The sequence below is a fragment of the Phalacrocorax carbo genome, chromosome 3, assembly GCF_963921805.1.
Source record: "Phalacrocorax carbo chromosome 3, bPhaCar2.1, whole genome shotgun sequence".
Classification (NCBI taxonomy): domain Eukaryota; kingdom Metazoa; phylum Chordata; class Aves; order Suliformes; family Phalacrocoracidae; genus Phalacrocorax; species Phalacrocorax carbo.
In genome coordinates this window covers 57,732,262-57,755,795 of record NC_087515.1, presented here as the reverse complement: position 1 = coordinate 57,755,795, position 23,534 = coordinate 57,732,262, and the positions used below count along the sequence as shown (strand labels likewise).

At 44.6% G+C, this 23,534-nt stretch overlaps 1 protein-coding gene across 2 annotated transcripts; it reads left to right on the top strand.

Moving 5' to 3' along the window:
* Positions 1 to 499: 499 nt before the first annotated feature.
* Positions 500 to 23,008, top strand: LRP11 (LDL receptor related protein 11). Of its 2 annotated transcripts, none has more exons than XM_064447028.1 (7): positions 500 to 1,164; positions 6,307 to 6,470; positions 11,504 to 11,645; positions 13,708 to 13,833; positions 14,572 to 14,784; positions 21,237 to 21,338; positions 21,614 to 23,008. In XM_064447028.1, exons 1-7 carry the CDS (start codon positions 636 to 638, stop codon positions 21,766 to 21,768), a joined length of 1,431 nt encoding a protein of 476 aa, XP_064303098.1. In that variant the 5' UTR covers positions 500 to 635; the 3' UTR covers positions 21,769 to 23,008. The 2 variants fall into 2 exon arrangements, with proteins under 2 accessions (XP_064303098.1, XP_064303097.1); XM_064447027.1 differs by having other exon boundaries at positions 501 to 1,164; positions 6,304 to 6,470.
* The last annotated feature ends 526 nt before the right edge of the window (positions 23,009 to 23,534 follow it).

Sequence of the window (23,534 nt, the reverse complement as noted above, 5' to 3'; positions counted from 1 at the left end):
GGGTTTCTCCCTAAAGCTGAGTAAGTCACAACTTTGCTCATCACATTGTTTAATATTGGGCTTTTTGTTTTTTTTTTCTTTCCTTGATTTCTGAGCAGAAACGCGGCAGCACCTGGGACGGAGCCCTCCGCAATTTTTTTTTTTGTTCTGTTTTCTTTCCCCGTGGTCCCGCCGCCACCAGCGGCCTCAGTGCCCGCCTACCCCAATCATTTGCAGGCGTTACCTCGCTGCGCGGAGCCTCTGCCAAATATTTACGCCGGGCGGTTGCGCAAGTGGCAAACGACGTGCACAGAAGCTTCCGTGACGCGTTTGCCCAGGGAGTAACGTGCGTTAAGGCACGTTTTTAGAGAAACCCGCGTCTTTAAGGCTCTGGGAAGAGCCGGCCCGGAGGCGGTGAGGTGGGGGAGCGGGCGAGGCAGGCCGCCGGCTCACCACGCGCCCGGGGGCGGGGCCGGGGTGGGGCCGCGGGTGGGGCCGGGGTGGCCCCGCCCGGCGGAGCTGTTCGCGGTGGCGGGTGCTGAGCGCCGCCGCGCCGCCTCGTGCAGCCGGGCGGGGCCGGCGCCTCCCCGCGCCGCGCTCGCGGGTGCCGGCGGGGGGAGCCGGTCCCGCCGCCGCTCCCGCCGCCACCTGGGGCCATGGCGGCGCTGGTGCTTGTGCTGGTGGCGGCGCTGGGCGGGCGGGCCGTGCTGCCGGGCGGGCGGTGCGCGGCGCCGCTGGCCGACCTGCGCTCGCAGATCTCGGGCGTCGAGTCGCTGCTGGAGGAATTTCGGCGGCAGTTGCAGCAGGAGGAGCCGGGACCGCCGCCGGCGGCGGCGGCTGCGACGGGCGGCGACGGGGAGCGGTGCGGCGGCAGCGGCAGCTTCTCGGCCAGGCCCGACTCCATCATCCGCACCAAGGACTCCATCGCGGCCGGCGCCACCTTCCTGCGGGCCCCCGCCGCCGTGGCCGGCTGGCGGCAGTGCCTGGACGCCTGCTGCGCCGAGCCGCACTGCACGCTGGCCGTGGTGCAGGGGCCCGCCCGGCCGCGGGGGGCGGCGGCGGCAGAGCTGGGCTGCTACCTCTTCAACTGCACGCACCGCGGCCGCCCCGTCTGCCGCTTCGCCCCGCACCGCGGCTACAGCACCTATAGCCGCCGGCCTGCCGGCCTCCCCGCCCCGCCGCCGGGTAAGGGCCGCCGGGGGCGGTGGGGCGCGAGGGCCTGGCCCAAGATGGCTTCGGGTGGGCGCCGGGCCCGGGGGGCGACGGCCCCGCGGCGAGAGGGAAATGGCGGCGGGCGGCCCTCGGGGCGGGGGGGGGGGGGGGGGCAGGCAGGGCCGGCGGCAGGGCCACGGCGCCGCCATTTGCCGCCCCGCGCCGCGGGGCCGCTGGCGGGGAGGGGGAGCCGTGAGGCGCCTGCCGCGAGGCCACGGAGCGCCGGGCGGTGCCGTGCCTTTCGGCGGGCCCCGCGGAGACGGGAGGAGCGGCCCAGCCGTGCCCCACGGTGGGAGGGTACCTGTGCAGAAACCTCGGGAGCGACCGGGCCGGGAGGCCGGTGGCTGGGGTACGGCCGGCGGGGTGAGCGCGGTGACGGGCCCCGCACCCCCGGGGGGACCGGGTGGGTCCCAGCCCCACGGCTCGGGCGCCCCGGGGAGCGGCGGGTGCTGGGCGCCCCGGAAGGTGTGAACCGGCGGTGCCGGCTGCGCCAGAACCGGGCGCAGTGGCTTGAGAGGGGTTTACGCAGCATCCGATCAGGAGCGTTCCCTTTTTCTTGAGGGTGCTGTAGAAAAGTCATCACCTAAGGGGGCTTCTCATTCACTTAATTCAGAATTTTTCCTGCCTAAGAACTTCAGATCTGGGCTCAGGAAGAGAAGGATGTCTCACAGGTAGTCCAGAGGCAGCGCGGAGACTCCGTACAACCGCCTCTGGTGTCTGGGCCGCACCAAAAGCAGCAGTTTGTTCAGCCCTGAAATGTATTTAAGAGCAACGTAATCCAGAGCAAGCAGCTGTAGATGAAAACAAGTCTGAATTTCTAAAATTGGAGTTTGTTTCCTAGCACCTGATCCAAAGAACTCACTTGCACTCCCCCACCTCCTGTTGTTAATCGGTTCCATCTTGATTCATTTTGTCTTAATTTCATTACCTTCCATTGACAGTACTTTCCTAAATGTCCTCTAATTCATCTTCTTCAGCGGTACGTCTCAAGTAAATTAGTCACTGCGCAACACCGAAGAAAGCCCAGTGGTGGCGTGAATGAAAACTGTGTGCCCAGGTGGCGCCTGCTGTTACTTCTCCCTTGGCAGGGGAGACCTCAGGCTTGAGGTCTGCCCAGTCCTGTCTGTTTCATGAGAATGCCAAGGGGAATCCCCTGGATATAAGAGAGAGCAGGGGCTCAATTTTTAGAGGAGTTACATTGCCTAAATATTTTTTGCAAAGTGCATGGGCAGGTAAACTAGGGGAGCTATAGGGAGGAACTTGTGGCAGTAAAGATGATTTTAAGATGCCAGAAAAACCCAAGGTAAGATTTTGACCTTTTTATTGGGGGAAGTATTAGATCCACAGTACTATTTGTGTAGCAACTTTTGGATAATTATGTTTTACAACCTTGTATGCACTTGCAAGATAGAAGGCGTAAGACTAGATTTTGCATCGAAGTCAAAGAGAATTGGGCTTCTTTGAAAACCTTTGAGAATACCTTCAAATGTCCTTCATCATTTTGAACTGCCTTAATTCCATTAAAACCTGGCCCTAATGTAGAGTGACTCAGTTATGGCATGATATAAATAATTCTACTGTTCAAATTATACTCTGCCTATTAGAAATCTTGAGTTCCTTGAATTCTTGAATGCCTGGCCTTTTAGGCAGCTTTCATGACTATCAGCTCTGGGCTTGCAAGGCAATTTCAGTTCCTAATCTGCAAATTGCTCTGTGTCCTGTTGGGTTAATTTAGAAGTCTGCCTTGTGGGTGGTGGTGGTATCAGAAACGGGATTACAGCTTCTTAATGCAATTACACTGGAGCTGAAGCAGAGCCACAAAGGAGGATGAACTTTTATTCAAACGTCTGTCAGCCATGACATAGACCAGAAGGGAAAAATTAAGATTGAATTATTTTGCTCTCTGATGTTATGTTACCACTGCATTCTTGAATTATATTGAGAAATTAGTCTGGACAACAATGCATCACAGGGTGATGAAAATGCAACTCCTTTCCCTTATGTCACCCCATGACTGAATTTAGGAAATATAGGAAAGAGCTTTGCATTTCAAGGTTTTCAGTCACAAGGGGATCACGTTTTACCTGTTCTTTTTTGATCGTTTGTTTGTTTTTTTCAGAGTACTGTGGTGTTGAATCTTCTACCAGTTTCTTTTTTATAATCCCAAACCAACATTTATCCATAACCATGGTGTATTCATAATTGCTGAATATTTCTGAGCATTAGTATACAGGGATCTCTAGGGTGTTGCGGTTTAATTTATATTTAAAATCTTCAGTAAACCAAAACCAATTGCATATTTAATTCAGAGAGCAGTTAATGACAGATGCGTACTGTTCAGATCAAGCGTATCTCTGTGTACTCCCAGAACAGCCAGCAGTGGGATGAATTTCTGGACTGAACGTTCCAGTGTAAATACAAGCCCTTCACTTTACACCCAATTTGTGCTGGCTTAGCTGTGTATTTACCTTGAAATTCCAGACAGTTTGTGCTGGGTTAACAATGAAACCCCATATGCCTGTACTGAAAGAAGTTGTTAATCCTTTTTGCCTTTGCTAGGTAAATGTTTAAATTTTTGACCTAGAAGGAAAGAGGACTTGAGTGCCTCACCAGAAGTGTCTGACTTTCCTTCTGTAATACTCGCTACTGGTGAGCAATGGAGGATTCAACACAAAGGTAAACGGATATCAAAGAAATTCAGGAATCGGTAGTAAAAAAGCCTTTTATAACAAAGCCTTCATTCAGACAACTGGCTGGCAGCTTCATTATTGGCAGGCCAAGTCTGTATAAAGGATGGAGGAAGCAGAACAAATTAAATCTGCTGTGTTCCCCCCCTAAGAAGAAAGATTTGCTTGTAAAGTTGCAGCCCCTTTTCTGAGCAGCAGCCAGCTCCAGCATCTCAGAGCATTCATCTGGCTCATATCAGTTTCACAGGGCTTATTTATGCTCAGTCTAAATAGTCTTTAGAAAAGGAAGTTAAAAGATGCCTTTTGAGCTTGATTTTTCTGCTAACCTGTGGCTAACAGTCGTTTACTCCAATGAGCAGTGGTTGTAAGTGGCTCCTGATCATGCCTCTTTGCTTTTCTATGCTGACTTCTGAGAAGCATGTATTCCCCAGATTTGGAGGTATTTCACTCTCTAAGCATACTGCTGTGGAAAAGAGTCTTTAGCTCAATAGGCTGTCTCCTCCCATGCCAGATGTCTGTCTCCGGCCAGTTTTTTCTTCACTAGGGCAAGAGACAAGCTGATTTTGCCACTGATTTACCTTTCTGAGCATGTTCCGGTGTCTTACAAGCAAAGGCATGGTGCCTCCGTCCTTTGGGACCAGAGGCCTGAGTGGGGTCCCTCACTCACCTCTGGCAAAGAGCTGACATGAATTTCTGTGACCTGCGCCAACCTGAAGTGGTCCTGCCATTGCAATCCAGGCTGCTGGAGTATAAAGTTAGTCTGGGAAGGGAAGATCCTTATTGCTTAGGGCCCAGGGGAAGTGGAGCTTGTCTCTGCTCCTACAGGGCATTGACTGAGTCAGTTAAACCAGACAGGTTACAGGAAACTACTTTCCAAGGTAGAAGTAGAAGAATGAGCTGTGCTGTTTCAGACCCAGGTCGGTCTCTTTTTGACAGTGATCAGTAAAGTAAATCATTGTGTGAAGACTCATATATACATAACTCATATATACCAAATAAAAGCTGCCCTGGCACCATAATGATGGTGTTTATTAACAATGAGGTTGGGGGTTTTTTTACACCTAAATGTTGCTTTTATACATAGTTGGTTTTGAGAACTGAGTGTATTCAAATTAGGCAAAGCTTGCTGTGCCAGCGGCGTGAGTAAGAACTGCTTCACGCTTTCTATTACTAGACCCTCTTTTCAGTTATTTGTATGTTTTCCTAAATTAAGGCATTTGCCCTGAAATTTTCTATGCCTTACCTACTTCTGAGAAAAACAAGAAATAAAAGGTTTGCTGTTAAGTCAGCGATAAAAAATTGTCCCACTGCTCCAATGAGCTCTGTGTCTTCAAGCAAGTTCTTGAAACTGGAGAGGAGCATGTGCAGGGGAGAATCCCGATGCTGGTGGGGAAGCGCCTTTTCTTTCCTTGTGCAGCTCTGCCCACACTGAGTGAAGTTACAGACTTGTGTTAAGTAGATGCTTTTCTGAGCTTAACATCAATATCCTTTACAGGATATCATTTGCAGAGTCAAGAGCAGAAAGCACCTTGGCTCTTCAGAGTGCCGGGAACATCCCATGCCCAGAGAAGGCATGAAACTGGGGCAGACAACTGCAGAAAGATACAATCTTATGACTAAAGTTGTCATGCTCAGTTGTAGAACCAGATTTTATCTGTCTCCCTTCCCTGCACTGCCTGAACATTGCAGAGCAAATGACTTAAACTGCTTCTCACCAGCCATGTCACTTAACATGCAGGAGTTTTGTTAGCCTAACCTGAAAAACTTGTGGTCAGATTGGAAAAAGTACTTAGTACTCACAATTTCAATCAAAAGGAATTGTACTTTGAATATAGCAAAGTGCTACAAATCCTAAATAACCTGAAAATCAAGCTTTGAATGTCTTAAATTGGGCACTTCAAATTGGTGGTCATTGATTATTTTTAATCATTGTGTTATTGTGCACTGCTTCACCAGGATACCAGCTCAGGTTAAATGTCTTTCACTCCTGTAATGATGTATTATAAAAAAAAGAGACTAAAAGAGTATTAAGTTATGCAGAGTGCTATGAAAGGTGTGCGGTAACTGCCATCTGAACATGTATGTAATTCATATTTCAATCCATTTTCCTTAGTTCAGATTAAAAAACCACACTGATTCTAACAATCCTGTTGTATTAGTGGAACATCCATGTACATAGAGAGGTTTTCTATAGCATGTGCTTCTAATGTAGCTGTCATTTCCTGAAGACATCACTGAATATGGAACAGTTAGCTAAAATTTAAGTAGATACTACTCCGCTTAACAAAATGTGCCCTAATCAACATGTCCTATCTTACAGGAAGTTGCACAGTGGTGAATCAATACCTTAACCAATAAAAAATATGCTTTATATAGTTAATCACTAGCTTCCCCTGATAACTGAGCTTCTCTTTTTTTATTGAAGAAGAAGAAGAATACGATGAGCCTCCACAGTGCAAGGCAGGACAAGATATTGTCCTGCAGTCACCTGTTGACTGGGTGCTTTTGGATGGCCGAGAAAGCTCAGATGACCGTGGAATTGTTCAGTACGAGTGGACACTGCTGCAAGGTGACTCATCGGTTGAAATGAAGGTACACATGCAACCTTGCACATGGCCAGTCATTTGCAGATCGTTGTGTCCATTATAGCACAGGTTTAAATATAGAGCTAAAAATATTAAATGTATTCAAATGGATATGGCGACCAGACACCAAAATTAGGATGACTGTACAACTTGAGCATTTATTTCATAGAACCATAGAGCAGCCCATATTGAAAGGGATCTCAGAAGATCATCTGGTCCAACCTTTTTTGGGTCAGGGAGCCTAGATGAGATTATCTAGTGCCCTGTCCAGTCACGTTTTGAAACCTCATTGATGGGGACTCTACCATGTCCCTGGGGAGGTTGTTCTAATGATTATTTCTAGTGTTTTCTGCAGCTGATCTGTATCCAGGATGAGACAGTCAGTAACAAACAAGTAGATGCTAATACTCTACTGTATTTCAGCTCTGCTCTCTTTCACCATTGTTTGTGCTGACTGCACTTGGGTTTTGGCTTCTCTGATCCAGGTTAGAGACACCTTAGTAATTCAGTTACTAAAAATATTTTCACCAACAGTCAATGCAAAGAAATGTGTGACGTAGACCTTGTAAAAAATCTTGAGATGCTGTTTTATTGCACCTGTACAATTTCTGTGCATCTGTGCAATTTGTTTTCAACTTAACTGTCAAGAAAGGGATTCTCCATCCTACCCTGCTTTGTGAATGCTCTAGGAGCAGCAGAAAAAGAAAGGAAAAACGTCTCAAACCCATAGAGTCTACTCACAATCTATTTACAGCCCACAATACTCAGGGCTCAGCAGAGACACCGCCTAGAGCAGGAGGGACATGTTAAAGGGGAGAATGTGTGGACCATAGACCTTGCTGTTGCTGAGATGCTGCCAATGAACAGGAAGAGTTTAAACAGGAGAGGATGAGCAAATAGAACAGTCCAAAACCCAAGAGGTCATGTGTACCAGTGCCACCATGAGCAGTACCTGACAGTTGCTGCTTATGTGTGCTCAGCTCAGTAACATCAAAGACAAGTTGGACAGACTACGAATATCAGCAGTTACTCAGGATTTGCAATGGTGGAGCAAATAGTTTTGCCTAACATAAAGAGCTAGCTAAATGCACTGAAACCTAAAATCATCATCCATGGAAAAACTCAATGGAGAATAGGTTATTCCTTAGTCTCCTAGAAGCCAGTGTAGGTAACTGGAAATCACCATGGCATGGTTAGGAAACATGCTGCTGGATGAACCCTAAGAAGGCACTTGAGTTTCTCTTGTGAGTAGTTACTGAAATTCATGCACAAGTAATTTTTTATAATCCTATTGCTTGCAGAAAACACAGCAGGGTTATTCAGAAGTATCAGTTAAGCCAGCGCTACATAATTCTGCAAGTTTTATCTTCTACTGCAAGATCCACATCTGTGGAAGGGCGACTGCAGTCAGGCTATATTGAGGCTGTATTGCAATTTGAAACTATGTCAAAGACCACTGTGAGTTTGTTTATCTTTATTTATTATTTAATTGGCTTGAAATTAAAACGGCAAAAGGCATTCATAAGGAGTGCAAATAGCATAATACATAGAGAAGACCTGAATGAAGCTTTCAGAATAGTTGCTAGATATTATCTGGGTAAAACAAACGTTTTATTATCAAGAGTTGTTAATCTGTCCCTTTGCAGGATTATTTTTTGTAAATAGCAATCAAATACTCTTTGTATTTGTCTGTGATGCAGTAGTACAGAGTAACACAAAAATCAGAAGTTAAAAAATTTAAAGTTCATGTTTTTACTTTTACTCAGAGTCACTCCATAAAATAGAGACCAATCTTATATTTATTTAAAACTGCAAAATTAACATTAATCTTGGTGATTTCTTTGTATTTGATAAACGAAAACAATATTGACACAGGTTTATGTTTAGATGCTTTTCTATTGTGTTCAGATGGGCAGGATTTTATCTCACAGATGAGTAGCCTGATGATTATCCATGATCATTTAACTTTTAGAGTTGAATTAATAATTGTGATTATTCGTGCAATCTTCAGTTGCTACTTTTAGTGCTTTAGTTGCTATCCTGAAATTACTGGATTTCATGTCATCTACTCCTAGAAACCTATATCTCAGTCCATAGCTACGAGGGAGAATGGTGCTGTGTTTACATAAGATAAAAGGCAGCTGCTGCACTGCATTTATGTACCAAAGAATAAACAGAGGGCGCAGGAGGGGGAAGGACTGCTATAAAGAGATCGTATCATATTGAAGAAGCCAGTGGAAATTTTTTTCTATTGTGACTGATTATTGCTTCTTAGATAATTTGCTTCTCAGATTGCTACCCACATGCTGTAGTTGCGCAGCTCTGTAACACTTGTGGGCAATTCTTGGGCTTTTAAAATGCTGATTATCTGGAAATTTCCTGTCTAGTTTGAGCCAAAGTCTGTAAGAAAGCAGGTTACAGTCAGGCATTCTTCAGGGCGGGACAGAGATAAAAAGGAAAGCACAGAGGTTTCCAGGAGGAGTGGCAGCATACTCAGAAGTCAGCAGTGTTTCTCTGGCTCTGCACTGAGACAAGAGTTGTATTCCATGGCTCATGAGTTTTAAATACAGTATTTGCTCTCCCAGCAGCCAGGTGAAGAGCAGCAGGTGTTTTTAGAGCATATTTATTTCTGTAATACAATAAAAGGCCTTTGATATGGTCCCCCACAGTCTCCTCCTGGAGAAATTAATGCGTTACGGCCTAGACAAGTGGTCTGTGCAGTGGGTGGGGAACTGGCTTGACAGGCTGCCCCCAAAGGGTGGTGGTAAATAGCTCTTTCTCAAACTGGCAACCTGTCACTAGTGGAGTCCCCCAGGGATCGATATTGGGCCCAGTGTTATTCAACATCTTTATAAGTGATCTGGATAAAACAGGATCAAGTGTAGCCTGATGAAGTTTGCTGGTGACACCAAGTTGAGTGGGGAAGTAGACACTCCAGAAGGGAGAGCTGCTCTGCAGGGAGATCTGGATAGGCTGGAAGAGTGGGCCAGCAAGAACCTCATGAAGTTCAACAAGGCGAAGTGTAAGGTCACGCACCTGGGAAAACAGAATCCAGGAGTGCAGCACAGACTGGGATCCACCTGGCTGGAGAGCAGCTCTGTGGAAAGGGACCTGGGGGTCCTGGTGGACAGAAAGCTCAACATGAGCGAACAGTGTGCTGCTGTGGCCAAGAAGGCCAACAGGATGCTGGGTTGCATCAAAAAGGGCATCACCAGCAGAGAAAAAAAAAGTCTTTATCCCTCTCTACTCAGCGCTTGTCAGGCCACACCTGGAGTACTGGGTACAGTTCTGGTCCCCGCTATAGAAAAAGGATGTGGACAGGCTGGAAGGGGTGCAGAGAAGGGCCACCAAGATGACCAAAGGACTGGGAAGCTGCCATGTGAGGATAGGCTGGGAGAGCTGGGTTTGTTCAGCCCTGAGAAAAGGAGGCTCAGCGGGGATCTCATCACCATGTACCAGTACTTAAGGGGTAGCTACAAAGAAGATGGAGACTCTCTTTTTGCAAGGAGGCACATGGAGAGGACAAGGGGAAATGGACACAAGTTGCTCTTGGGGAGATTCCGATTGGACAAGAGAAGGAAATTTTTCACAGTGAGGACAGTCACCCATTGGAATAATCTCCCCAGGGAAGTGGTTGACTCAGGCACATTGGACACTTTCAGGAGTCGTCTGGACAGGGTGCTGGGCCATCTTGTCTAGGCTGCGCTCTTCCTAGAAGGGTTGGACTAGATGATCCCTGAGGTCCCTTCCAACCTGGGATTCTGTGATTCTCTGTAAGAATTCTAAGGTGTCATATACTCCATCAGGAGGTAATCAACAGTGAGATCAGAAAACTGAGTGCATTTGGATGAATAGAAGAGGGAAGAAATTTCAGTTAGGATTAGTTCAGATTCTGATTCAGTTAGTGCAGATGAGAAAAATGAATTTATCAATACACCCTGCTATAACGCTAGGCCTAGGAGTCTACTATTTTATTTATCAAAAATTACTCTTCTCTTTTAGGCATGAAAACCAGCTTTAAATAAGCAAAAACAAAGGTCTGTTTAATCTTGGTTTTAATATTAAAGATAGTAACAGAGGATGTTGATGTACCTTTGAAAAGCCCTGTGTGCTTCATTTGTAAAAATACGCTACATGTCTAATAAACCCGCAGTGCTTCTTTGTAGTTACTGAAGTATGTGTTGCTGAATTCTCAGACAGCTAGAGTTATTTGTGACTAGTAATTGTCACAAGGTTCAAAGAAGTTCAACATTTGATACAAATACCATACCCATGTTATACAAACTTATTTTTAAATGACCATTGTACTAGGAATACCAGTTTGGCACCTGTTCTAAATTATGACAAAATAAGTTATTTTACTATTTTTTGAATTATCTAATCCAATTTAAATTGGTTTTATATACACGTGTCTCTCACATGACTTTCTGAAACCTAATGTTTAGGTCACTCACTATGGATGAACTTATTTGCAGTTCAGAGCAAGGCACGGAAATTCAGTGTGAGGCATGGAAAAATTCAGTCTGGCAATTTGTAAAAGTTGCAGATGACTACATTAAATGGCATAGTGGATGGAGGTGGGCAGTCTTATTAATAAAGCAATGCTATCCATCACCTTTTCATAAATCAATGTGTAGCAAAAGTAACTTCTGTGAACACATGTATGTTGTCTAAAGACTAACTCGATAGAGTGCAAAATATTTCACTGCCTACCCTCTAAAATTACATTTCTAACTACCAAAAAATTCAGCTAAATTTATGGTTCCGTTTATTCTCCAGTGCTAAGATCCACAGCTCCAGGTAATTGAGTGTACCATGAAAAACAGTACGTCAATAACAAGCATGTTTATTTTTACAAAGGAATGCAAAGAAAAGACCAAAACACTACAGGTTGATACACATACTTGATTGGGCTGGCTAGACTTAAGAGAATTATTTAACCTGTGTGAAAACAGAAATGAGCTCCCTATTCCTAAAAATTTATGGACAGATCTTATACTGCTGGTTTTTTTTTCACTGTGTTTCTGTTTCTTTAATCAGGTACCACAGCCAGGAACACTGAAACTATCTCACGTCCAGGAAGGCGGGTATATTTTCCAGCTAACTGTGACAGACACTGCAGGTCAGCAGAGCTCTGACAACATCTCTGTGACCATTCTGCCCATGGTTCATTCTGCAGTAGGTGAGAAAATTACTGGAGCCGTTGTCTGTGTGAAACCAGTGGTATGATATTCAGAGCAAGGGACTTGATGGTGGCAGATACCTTATTCACCATTTCTAGTGTATTGTTTTGCCCTTATTCATTACATAATGACACCTCTTTCAGTTTTGAATTGCTGTTTCAAACTGAGGATGTAAGCAAGCACCGCTTCTTTGTTAAAGCAATGATATTTTCAAGCATTGAAACGTTCAGCCTTGTATTGCTAATAAGCATGCAAAAATGAAATACTGCTGTATGTATCAGGCACATCGTAACAGTTCATTGACAGTGTGTGGAACATGACAAGGCTTGTGCTATAGTGAAGACACAGTTAAAAGCAGTTAATAGTAGGTGTGACACCCAAACCCAAAAATGATAATATTGGCCTGCATCTGTAATCTAAATGATGGGATGGTTTCTTGTTTTCATGCATTTAAGCTTTTCTGTGTAATGGTTGTTACCGAAGCATTATGTTACTGGGGAAACTGAAACTGGAATTGACCCATCATTTTAAAACTTTGAGCTCAAGAAATGTAAAAAGCATAGAAGGTAGAAAGTAAGTTAGATTTCAGAGGCTGTCAATTCTGCACCTTTTAGGATAATAATTTCTAATTACATTGTAATAAGAAAGTTGCTAACAGAGATCTGCTGCTCTGGCACAAAGTAAAGGTTAAACTAGCATCATGACTATGTTCAGCTGAACCAGTAAAAACTTTGCCCTGCACCAGAGCAATATCTCTATGTGAGAGGGTAGTCCCAGTGACATAAAATAGTATTACAAAAAACCCGTCAGGAGTCTGTTTAATAATGCCTGTATTCCAGTAATGGATGATAGAGCTGTATTCATTAACGTTTAGTTCAGCTAAAGCAGCCAGAGAGGTTTGCTGATTTATTTGTTTGCTGCTGTGGGTATCTGTGGTACCTTTTGGGTGGAGCATGTAGAGGATTTGCTGTCTTCTTTCTTCTTCCAATACCCCAAGTCCATTTGCAGTTCAAGTGCTACTGCTATAATTAAACCAGTCCATGGTGCTTTAACACATGCAAGATCGGTGCTATTATTAGTGCTGAAGTTTAGGAGATGCATTTTCTAAGTATGATTTTAGGGATTTTAAATAGGCGTCTGTGTTCCTGCCGTACTTTCCTTAGCATTGCACAGCTTTTGTGTGCATAGCAGGAAAACAGCTGAAGGCTATGACTTCCTTATGCAAATTGATTTGCTGTTACAACATTAATCAAACACTGAATTTGATAGTGCTTTACAAAGCAATGAACCACACTGCTGTTGGAAAGACAAAAGCACAGATGTAAACACGTGGTAATTACAAGGTCAGAATGGGTTTCAGAGAGGCTTTGAGTATGCAAAATGAAACATCCAGGGATTCTCTCCATTTCCAGGGGAATCTAAATATTAAAGCAGGCAGCAATCGGTTCTTTCTGGTGTGCTTAGTCCCATTCTAGTACGTGCTGTATTGGCTTTACATTGCTGATGTAAACAAATGACGAGCATTCTTTTAGTATTTTAATTAGGTTGCAGAAAACATGCCATAAAATATCCCTTATAGTCCATATGTGTGCCTGTAAAATACCATATTGTCAGAAATACGGAATGGGTATGTAGTGGGAATTACATGTTGGAGAGATGCAGTTACAGCCAGAGATTTAATTTATTTATTTTCAAGACTGTCCAGGGTCGTTTAAGCCTGGGAAGATCTCCTTTCAGCTTAGGCCAGCAGAGTTTAAAGTACTGTAGGGGTGTTGCACAAGGTGTAAGGTGCTAGAGCCTCCAGGTTGAGCATTCCTGTTGTAAAGAGATTGCTAGGGCAGTGATGAGGGTACCAGGAACAGCTATTAGCTATATTAGCTTCTGTGTCAGTATAACGTCATATAGCTGAGCCTGGCCTTTCTTGAACTTTCTGCCTTGTTTGTGGTCCTTCTTGACATAGCATGGTTTTGCTTTTTCCTTGGTGCTGCAGATTTTAGTCATTGACTCAGTATTTACTGCTTGGATTTCTCTTTCGGTAATTTGGGAACTGTTTCTCAACAGCCTGTGTCGGGGTTTGTTCTCGCTACCAGTTCATCTGCGATGATGGCTGCTGCATTGACATCACATTTGCTTGTGATGGTGTGAGGCAGTGCCCTGATGGATCAGATGAAACTTTCTGCCAGAACTGTAAGTGCACCGGGCCACAGTGTAGATTGTGAAAGTAACCACAGCCTGAATGACCAAAGGGAAACGATGCCCCTTCTGTGGCCTCTCTCCCCATGAGCAGGCAGGGAGCCTTTCACTGGAAACTGCACATGGGAAGGTTTAATGCCTGCATTGAGCAGATGCTTAGAAATTAATTCCATTTTCTTCAAAGCATATCAAAACTCAGAGGTCCCCAAATAACAGATTTTGTGTTAAGAGTTCTCAACATCTGAAAGATCAGTTCTTTGCTTGCATGATGATTCTGGAAACAAGGATCCTGGTCTTGATCTGAAAGGGTGTCTCAGAGGTATGCAGTTACGTACCTTGCAAGAATCTGAAACACTGGAAATACAAGTACTTAGGGGAACCAGTTGATTCACCATTGCTCTGGTAGCTTTCATTAGTCATCCTCAATATGTGCCCATGCTCATCTAAGTGAACAAAAATCATCAGTGGGTGAATTGGCACGATGGCTAACCACTTTCATTGATATTCCAGTTGATGGATTTCACTTCAGGGCTCGTGTATACTCTTGCTTAAGGGCTGACAGTGGGCAATTGTTAACTTGCTGTGTATCTGGAACTCACATTTCATCATATGTCCGAACCTGATGAACTTGTTCAGCCTGCCTCAAGGCCCATATCGCAGGGTCTTCCCTCAGACAACTCTAATTCCCTTCAATTGTATACAAAATTATGATTTTTGTTTCTGTTAACACAGTCAGCCCCGGCCGGAAGACGATCACTCACGCAGCTCTTGGCACTACCCAGCAAAGGACTGTAGGACTGATGGAAAACACAGAGGAAAACTTGTCTGCAGAAAACACCCTGAAAGCCACTGCCAGAAATCAACCGCTTCTTTCAGTGGATGCAGACATGTCTAACCAATCGCTTTCTCAGGGACTAAAGAAACAAATCAGTGGATTTGTGCCAGGTAAGAATTGAAATAAACCAGTTTCAGCAAATCTTTCTCTCTCAAGGAAGAAAATGTCTTGCACCTTAAATTTAATTAAATTGTCTTTTGGTGCCTGGCTAAGAATAAAAATTTGCAAATGTACAAAATGCAAAAGAAGCTTGTAATAATAAAATTACAACTAGGTATTGCTTTATAAAGTCAAGCCTGGTTCTTACTAGGTACAAAAAGAAAGTTAAAACGTAGAGATGCTAGGAGAAGAATACAGTCCTAAGGAACAAATAGTACAGTGAGCTAAATACAAATTCTGCCACAGGGTCAGCTGCGTAAGCTGATGTGTACAGCTCTTTAAATCTGTAGGGGGGTACCTTCAGGAGAATATACCAAAGCACTGTTCAACTTGGGTGAGAGTAATTGCATCTCTCCTGGTGCTGATTACTTTTTTTTTCCCCTGAAGTAATATCTTGGTTATGATGGGCACTTTTTTTATTGAAGTGTGTCTCCAGGGCAGGAGAAATCTTTTATCACTATAGAGAAGGCTCAATCTTTGGTAACAAGCAACCCCAGGTCCCCAGTAGTATTCTCCGTAGTGGCTGCAAGCCTGTTGTGAGTCAGTGTGTAGTGATATTACAGGCAGAGTCACCAACCCTTGCCTTGATAAAACTCCAGAAGCTACAGTGAAACTGGTGCATCTTTTAAGGCTCTTGCTGGTAAATTAAAATGATCTGAAATGGCAATTGAATGAAAGCAAAGCTGCGTGCACAGAGCCTAAAATGAGTGTGAGACCTCCCGCTTTTATTTCTTCAGAGTTCAGACTGATTCTTACTGCCCAAGATGCAGCTAGTTATAAATAGCTTTATTTTCTTGTTACAACAGAGCAGTGCTTGGTGCCCTCTGCTGCCGACCCTTGTAAAGGGCATTTCCCTGGCTGGTACTTTGATGTTTCTTCAGACGCTTGTGCTTCATCTGTGGTAACCACAAAGGGAGTGAAAACAACATTCTGCAAGAATTTGACTGGCTCAGTGAATGTGTAGGAACCGATAGCAAAATACTCTCTCAAATGTTTCCCTGTTTTCAGGCAGTAAAATGACCTCGGTGCTCCTTATTGGAATTACTTAAAATTCTGAAGTCTGCCCCAAACCTTTCTTGCTCACATAGTCCTGAGTGACACCTGATATGGGGCTACCCAAACTAAACATCAAATTGCCGAAGGGCATTGCAGGCTCCAGTGGAAAGTCAGCTACTAAGTAGGTCTCAAAAGCCATTGGGCTTCTGAATTCAGAAGCAAAACCAGAACTGAGGTCGCCAACCTTGGCAATCTATGATCAGAGGGTATAATTGGAAGCGCATATAAAAGCGTGGCACTTTTGCGTAGTAATTTTCTGTTTCCATGTTGCAAAGTGACTTACTTGCACTGTTTTTGCTCTTGAGGTAGTCTTTTGCACAGCAGGACACGATAAAAGAAAAAAATTATTACAAAACTAAAAAAAATATGATGGGGCTTCAGTGATTAGTGTATTACCAGAATCTGTTGTAATCCTTTTAATTTTAAACAGGCAAGATTTGCAGCTGACCACGTCTCGTTTTAATTCTTGTGGTTTTAGTGTTGCTCTTTTGACAAGCTCAGTCAGAATTTAATTTCAGTTAAATGATACTTGAGGATTTCCATGTAGAATAAAAGGACCCAGTCCTTACTGACCCAGGAGCCCAATACTTGTAACCAAAAAAGCAGCAAACAGCTCAGTGAGGTTTTTTTAATTGCCTATGGATCAGTTCCAAAGAGGGTGCATGTGGCAGGACATGAAGAAGTGCTAGGTACTTGGGTCCAAAGGGTTACTGCCAAAGTCTGCTGTGAGTCGCTGTCTTCTCATGCAGATGCTTAAACTCCATAGGAGTCATATGCTATATGTTAATGATTCCCAGAGGTCCAGAGAGGTTCAAGTCCTGCGCCACTGGCAAGCGCCCCAGTCTTTATGGAGTTGAGGAGACAGGCATCTAACCTAGTCCTAAAAATCCACCCAGATCTGTTAATTAGATTTCTCTCCATCACTGCCATCTCAAGGAGGTTACAGGCCAAATCTAATAATTAGGTGCTACAAAAATGACAGACACTGAAACACTGGAGCAGCTCCATGAAACCCATCTGGAAAAGTGTTCAGGAGGACGGTAATTGCTAGATGCATTTTTGAGGAGAGGTAAGCAGCACTGAACAGAAATCATACCAACTGCCTCAAAAGTTCAGCAATTCCACTGGCAGAAATCATGTTCTGGGATGGACTGTCTCCTGAGACAGTGCCGGTCCCACTGCTGGTGCTGAGGCAGAACCTGTGCCTCCACCTCACGCTGCAAAGGTCTCTGTTGAACAAAGACAATAATGTTGCTTGTTAGCCTAGAGTTGACTTTGCAAGCATCCAGGTTCCTGAGATACTATTATAAATAAATTTCAAAAATAAGCTTTAATGATTTTTAACATCAACATGGTGAAAAGCTGTCTACTTAAGCTACATATTAAGGGATATGGCTTTACAGTGGCAGCACAGGTTCCAGGTTTTCACTTGAGAGTAAGCCAGTTGTCGTGGTTTAGCCCCAGTCAGCAACTAAGCACCACACAGCTGCTTGCTCACTCCCCGCCGGTGGGATGGGGGGAGAATCAGAAGAGTAAAATGAGGAAACTCATGGGTTGAGATAAAGACAGTTTAAAAGGGAAAGCAAAAGCTGCACGCGGAAGCAAAGCAAAACAAGGAATTCATTCACTACTTCCCATCGGCAGGCAGGTGTTCAGCCATCTCCAGGAAAGCAGGGCTCCATCATGTATACCAGTTACTTGGGAAGACAAACACCATCACTCCAAACGTCCCCCCCTTCCTTCTCCTTCCCCCAGCTTTATATGCTGAGCATGACGTCATATGGTATGGAATATCCTGTTGGTCAGTTTGGGTCAGCTGTCCCGGCTGTGCCCCCTCCCAGCTTCTTGTGCACCCGGCAGAGCATGGGGAGCTGAAAAAGTCCTTGACCAATGTTAAGTGCTACTTAGCAACAACTAAAACATCTCCACATTATCACCGCTGTTTCCAGCACAAATCCAACACATAGCCCCATACTAGCTACTATGAAGAAATTTAACTCTATCCCAGCTGAAACCAGGACAGCCATTCAGGGCTACATTTGTCTTATTTCTTAGTTGGCATTTGCAGATCCCCATGGAAATACAAGCCAGGAAGGAAGATGTGATGGTCTTAGATCCAGTGACTGCAAGCAGAGCAAGAGAAGGTGTTAATATTAAGCGTAGTTTACCTACCGGAGATAGCATGTGGCACATTCTAGGTGGCTGCTAGACACGATGCTTGATATAGGAGCTTTCAGTTGACTTTTAAAGAACAGTTGTTTTTCTCAAGAAGATGCAGGACTGGAGAGTTGCTTTGTTTTCTTTTTCACATTTGTTTTTATTACAGTGGTGGTCACAGTACCAATAGAGGCAGGTCCCTTCTGCTACTTACCTCCCCATAAGTAGCTTTCATCTCTGAGAATCCAATAAAGATGTCCGATAAAGGGATCTCCTTGTCAAGGACCACCATATTTATCTATTCTCCATTTTAAAAGAAGCTGGGCTAAGCTGTAATGTTTTGGGCTGTGGGATAGTTCCTCACAGCAGGAATATGAGCTTTCTGCCTATGAGGGTAATATTAGGGGAATTTTGTCCCAGAATCCATTTTCTCCTCATAATTTCTCTGTTCCCAATTTCCCTTAACCTGCTTTCTTTACTCCAGTAGGATTTACACTTAAGTATGAAAGTGTGAAAATACGCAAGTCCAAGGTAAGGACTGTTTAAAACTTCCACCTGACCTAGCAGGGGATCTATTCACAGTCAAGAAGGGAGAAGAAGGAAAAAAAAAAAAACCAAAACGAACCAAACGCAAAAGGCAGTCTTTGTTGACAATGGTCCTCAGACACTCAAGGCATGGGGTCTTCTGCAACAGACTTACGGTTTACTTTTGCCCAAGCTGGAAGGATAAACATTTTCTTCTGTAGCTGGGAGTAGATGCAGGAAGAGGCATTTGATGTCAATAAAGGAGTTCTTTCCCTTTGCAGACATACCTCCATAGTGAAGTAACCCAGACTCATCTCCTTCCAAGGCCAGCGTAGCGTTTCTGCATAGCTGCCTCCAAAGTGCCCCAGCATTCTTTTCCAGAGAAGCGCTCAAGCCCAGCTGCATATTCTGGCACTGCTGCACTTGTAAATCTATATAGTAAAAATACAGTTGCAGCAAAGCACACTGGAGTGAGCAGTGGGCTGGTTTCTAAGCAGCCATAGCCAGTCCAGCAAACACGGTCATGCAGACAGGTTGAATTCACAAGCAGCCTGAAGATTTGCACTCCCCAGCATAGCCAACTCAAGTGTATAAATCACCATAACAGCTTTGCATTCCCCTGGCACGGGGTCTCTGCCTCTCCCCAGGCTGCCCGCACCAGCTGTCGTGCAGTACTGCTCAGGGCTGGGATTACAACATTTGACTGAGTGCCCAAGCCTTAGTCATGTTTTTGCTGCGGGGGCATCAACAGCAGTAGCCATAACCCAGATCTCTAATTAGGGTAACTGGAAAGGGCTATAAATTGCAGTTTCCTGGGCACAGGCTAGAAAAACAAAGAGGAAGTGAAAACAAAACAAAATCCGCATAACATGCTTTATGTCAGGCTCCTAAACATGTTTGGGGAAATCTGTTTTCTAGTTGATAACAGGTAACATGTTGAGCAGTATTGACTCTGATAGCCCCTGCTGTAAGAACAGCCACAAGTCTTAGCAAAACCCTACAAGCTTTATTGAAGGATTCTGTTATTCTTCTACCCTTCCAAAATTTTCCCACTGAACTTCTCTCCTAAAATATTTGCCAAATGTCTTTACAAGAAGTTGACTTAAATATTCCCTTTACCCAAATGGCAGGGAAACAAATTTATAAAACAGGCGTTCAGATCTAGCTTTGCCATACAGGCTGGAGCAGCTCTAGGAAGAGCTGACGCCTTTTGGGTATTTCCAAAATAAAGACAAATACTCATATGATTTTATTTAGGGAAGACAGAAGCAGAAAACAGCTGCTGGTTTTGTTCTGTTACATTCAGGTTATTTTGCACAGCTCTGATGCTGTACAGACACCTTAAAGCCAGTACAGTTTACGCTTAGGATTTCCTTGAGTCCCCTTTACACACCAGAACAACTTAAAGTGCCCGAATGAGAAGGGGGGCTGCGGCTTGCTCCTAAGGAATTTCCCAGCAGCCAAAGTTAGTGTTTGGGCACCCCTACCCATAATGGCAGGGCAATGAAGTCAGAGCCTGGGAGGCTGTGTTGTGCCTCGGAGCGGGGACATTAGCACTAACCTCATGGCAACATGGATGAAACAATTTAGGCTTTAATTAATGGTTGTGTGTATTTGCTGCTGCCACTGACAGGGACGTGTTCTGCAGTGCTTCGGAGCTGGTGGTGGTGGGAGGGAGCGGTGCATGTTCCAAGCTAATTGACTTAAACACTTCCTTAACGCCCACCACGATATGTAATTCCAACGTTTCACATGCATATTTTACTGATTTTGTAGCATAGTATGCTTCCACTGGCATCGTCGCTGTTCCGAGGGCTGCCAGCAAATATATCACAGCACAGTCAAAGTGCGCTTCAATATTTATCAGTGGAAAACAAATACAGTCATTACATTTAAAAACATAGGCGCATTTCTGATTTTTGCAAGGGCGTGCTGGTGGATTAAGCTGTCACTCTTGCACGAAAGGTCCCCATAGCTATTGGTGTAGGACTTCAGTGGCAGGGTAGGAGGAGGGGGACCCAACTGAGTTACGCTTTGCTCCTGTGAAGCAAAACTGCAGCCACCCGCACTCCCAGGATGAACTCTCCTTGGCTGCAAACTACGTGTTCTCCCTTCTTGTGTAGTTGCAGTGCTCTGCTCTATCTTCAGTACACAAAGCTGAAGTGACTCCAAGTCTTCCTCTTTGAAATGTTTTTTCCACGTATTTTTATGTCTTCCAGGTACGTAAGTTGTGCATCTGTTTGTGTAACCAACCTATGCGTTTCCCGCTTTACAGGTTCCAAGGGTGGAGATCAACATAACTTGAAATGGCCTCGTTTTCACCTACGTATCACTGCTTTAGTAGTGTTTTAGCTCAGATTGGCTTATACCCCTATTATGGAAGTTTGTAAAAGAGAATTTATATCCATCTTTTTTTTCAGTGGAAAATGACCCACTTGGGTTTGGTTGAGATGCACTGTGGTTTGCGATGCAAAATTTAACTTACATTTTAGCTTTAGCTTCACATTATTTTAAAAATTCAGGTTAAACAATAGGATTCAGAAGCTCTTAAACTGTTTTTAATAAACTTAAGCACTTTCACATTATTTAGTTTTAGTGTCCTGTGGATAAGCCTTCTGGAGCCACTGAACTGCAATATTCATGTATCTTGCTTCAATTTCTGCAGATAACAGTTCCTCAGGGAAAAGAACAGATGACAAAAATGGGAATGGCATAATTGTGCCCAAGACAGATCAGCTTGGAGGTGGTCGTCCAGTCCCAGAAACAGGTAAGACCAACCATGTTAATTCATTTTGAATTACGTTAGTTTTTCAGTCAGGTGTTATAGATCCAGATACTATAGTCAATAATTGAATAATGTACATCCATATCCTGAACTCTTCCTAACATGTATGATCATACAATTTAGTTTCTCGGCATAGGTTGCTCCAAATATTAGCACCTAAGTGATAGACTAGCTGTATTTTTAAAGAAAAATTTGAGGTTTTCTCTACCGATTTCTCACTTTATTAAATAAAGTAATTTCTCTTAACCTTGTTGTAGGTGCTGTGTTACCCCTAGCCTTAGGCTTGGCCATCACTGCTTTACTGCTGCTTATGGTTGCTTGCAGACTACGTTTAGTAAGACAGAAGCTTAAAAAAGCTCGACCCATTACATCTGAAGAGTCCGATTACCTCATCAATGGGATGTACCTCTGAAAATTGGATTTAGGTCGGTTGTTTTCTCCCCTTTCTCCTGTGTCCATGAACCTCTGCCTCTATAAAAGGACCAAAACCTTTAGTTAAGTTTCAAGTGTAGAGGAAGCCTACGAGATGAGGAACATGTTCTTCCCCTTTGGTGATAAAATAAAAAAGTGGGTAGATGCCTGTTCCCAGAAAATAAGAAGCATTCAGGCTCCAGAGAGTAGCTCCAGTTGGCTCCTGCACAGAAGACATGGGAGGTGGGAAAACCCCAAACTGGATGCAGGGTGCCCTTGCCCTCCCCGCAGCAGTCAGGGTCCCGTCCATGGCAGAGCGTGCTGCGCCGGCCAAGGCATAGGGGGAAGCCTGTGCCACCCTGCTCTTCCCAGTGCTGCCAGCGCCGAGTTATACAATACAAGCTCTGGGGACGGGGATGCTCCAGACCAACGCGTTACTTCACTGTCCAGCAGAGACTGATTTGTGTACTTTCCACCTGATGCACTGGGAGTATTTTCATTAAAGAATTTGTCTTGCTTTGTTAATTGAAAGCAATCGCTATCTAAGCACCAGCTTTTGTAATGGAATTTGGGATTTAAGGAACAAAGCATCATTTTTTCATTCGTAGTTTAAACCTCTGTGCCGCTAACAGAGAGTCATGCTTACTAAATGCTAAAATGGAAAAATACCAGTCCTCAGCAGATGAGTTTGGACTACCAGTGCTCGACATCAGTGACGTGCGATCCCAGGGCTGTGCCTCTCCCCAGAGCTCAGGGCTTGCTCAGCCGTTTCCACCCGTAGCTCGACACCCTCCACGGGGTGAGGGAGCAGCACGCAGCAGCTTTTACCTGGGATGCCAGAGTGTAGGATTCCTGCTGGTTATCCCGTAGCTCCCTGCAAAGCTTGAAAGCTTCGGCAACCTGCCCTCATCCCAGCAAAATTCTCATAGAATTAGAGCAAGTAATTGATACGTGTGAGTGAACTTCAGATGTGTTAACAGTAAAATGTGTACAGTACATGTTATATATACATATACACCCACCGTGCTGTCTGTCTTGTTTGACTGTTCAAGGATGTCACGTTTGTCATGGGTCCCAGTAAAAAGAGGCAAACGAGGCATGCATCTTTTTGTATGTTGTCTTTTGTACTTCAGTAACTTCAAGTCAGCGGGAATATTGCCATGGTATACAAATAGTTCTTCAAGTTGCTCGGTCTTGATTACTTTATGTAAAATAGCTCTAATAAACCTATTTTATTCTTACATTTCTTGCATTGCCCTTATTTTCAGCTACCAGCTAAATTTTGTGCTACAAGAGCAGACAGGAGTACATTTCTCCTCTCTCTAAAACAGCCTAAAAAGAAGCTGGAACGTGTATGGCAGGGGGAGTTGTTGAGGTATTTTGTTGTAGGGAGACTGGTAAGAACAGGGTGTCTACCTCCACAACCGCTGTCAAGCAGTACGCGAGCTGAGCAGAACTGGTCGCAGAGCTGGCGGTGCCGACCACTCGGGGAATCCGGTTGCCAGTGCTCCTTGCTCAGAGCCCTCCTGCCACGTCAGGCAAAGTCTGGCTGTTCGTACTTCAGCATTACATTGGGTCTGGGAGACCGTCTGCTGATGCTGCCCACTTCTAACTCGGGAAGGCAGCCTCTCTTCCGTCCCAGCCTACCGCAGGCATGGCAAACAGCGCAAGGCCCAGAAGACCGCATTTTAAGTACAGCCTTCTAGGAAAGACACACTGCGCATCTGGTTGAGGTATTCATTTCCCATCGTTGAAATTTGTTAGGGG

Bases quoted from the DNA above. Each gene is read 5' to 3' on its own strand.
- LRP11 (XM_064447027.1), top strand. From the start codon at position 636: ATGGCGGCGCTGGTGCTTGTGCTGGTGGCGGCGCTGGGCGGGCGGGCC. The intron at 1,165-6,303 runs GTAAGGGCCGCC...TTTTTATTGAAG, and splicing joins CCTCCCCGCCCCGCCGCCGG to AAGAAGAAGAATACGATGAG. The intron at 14,785-21,236 runs GTAAGAATTGAA...CAATTTCTGCAG, and splicing joins AATCAGTGGATTTGTGCCAG to ATAACAGTTCCTCAGGGAAA.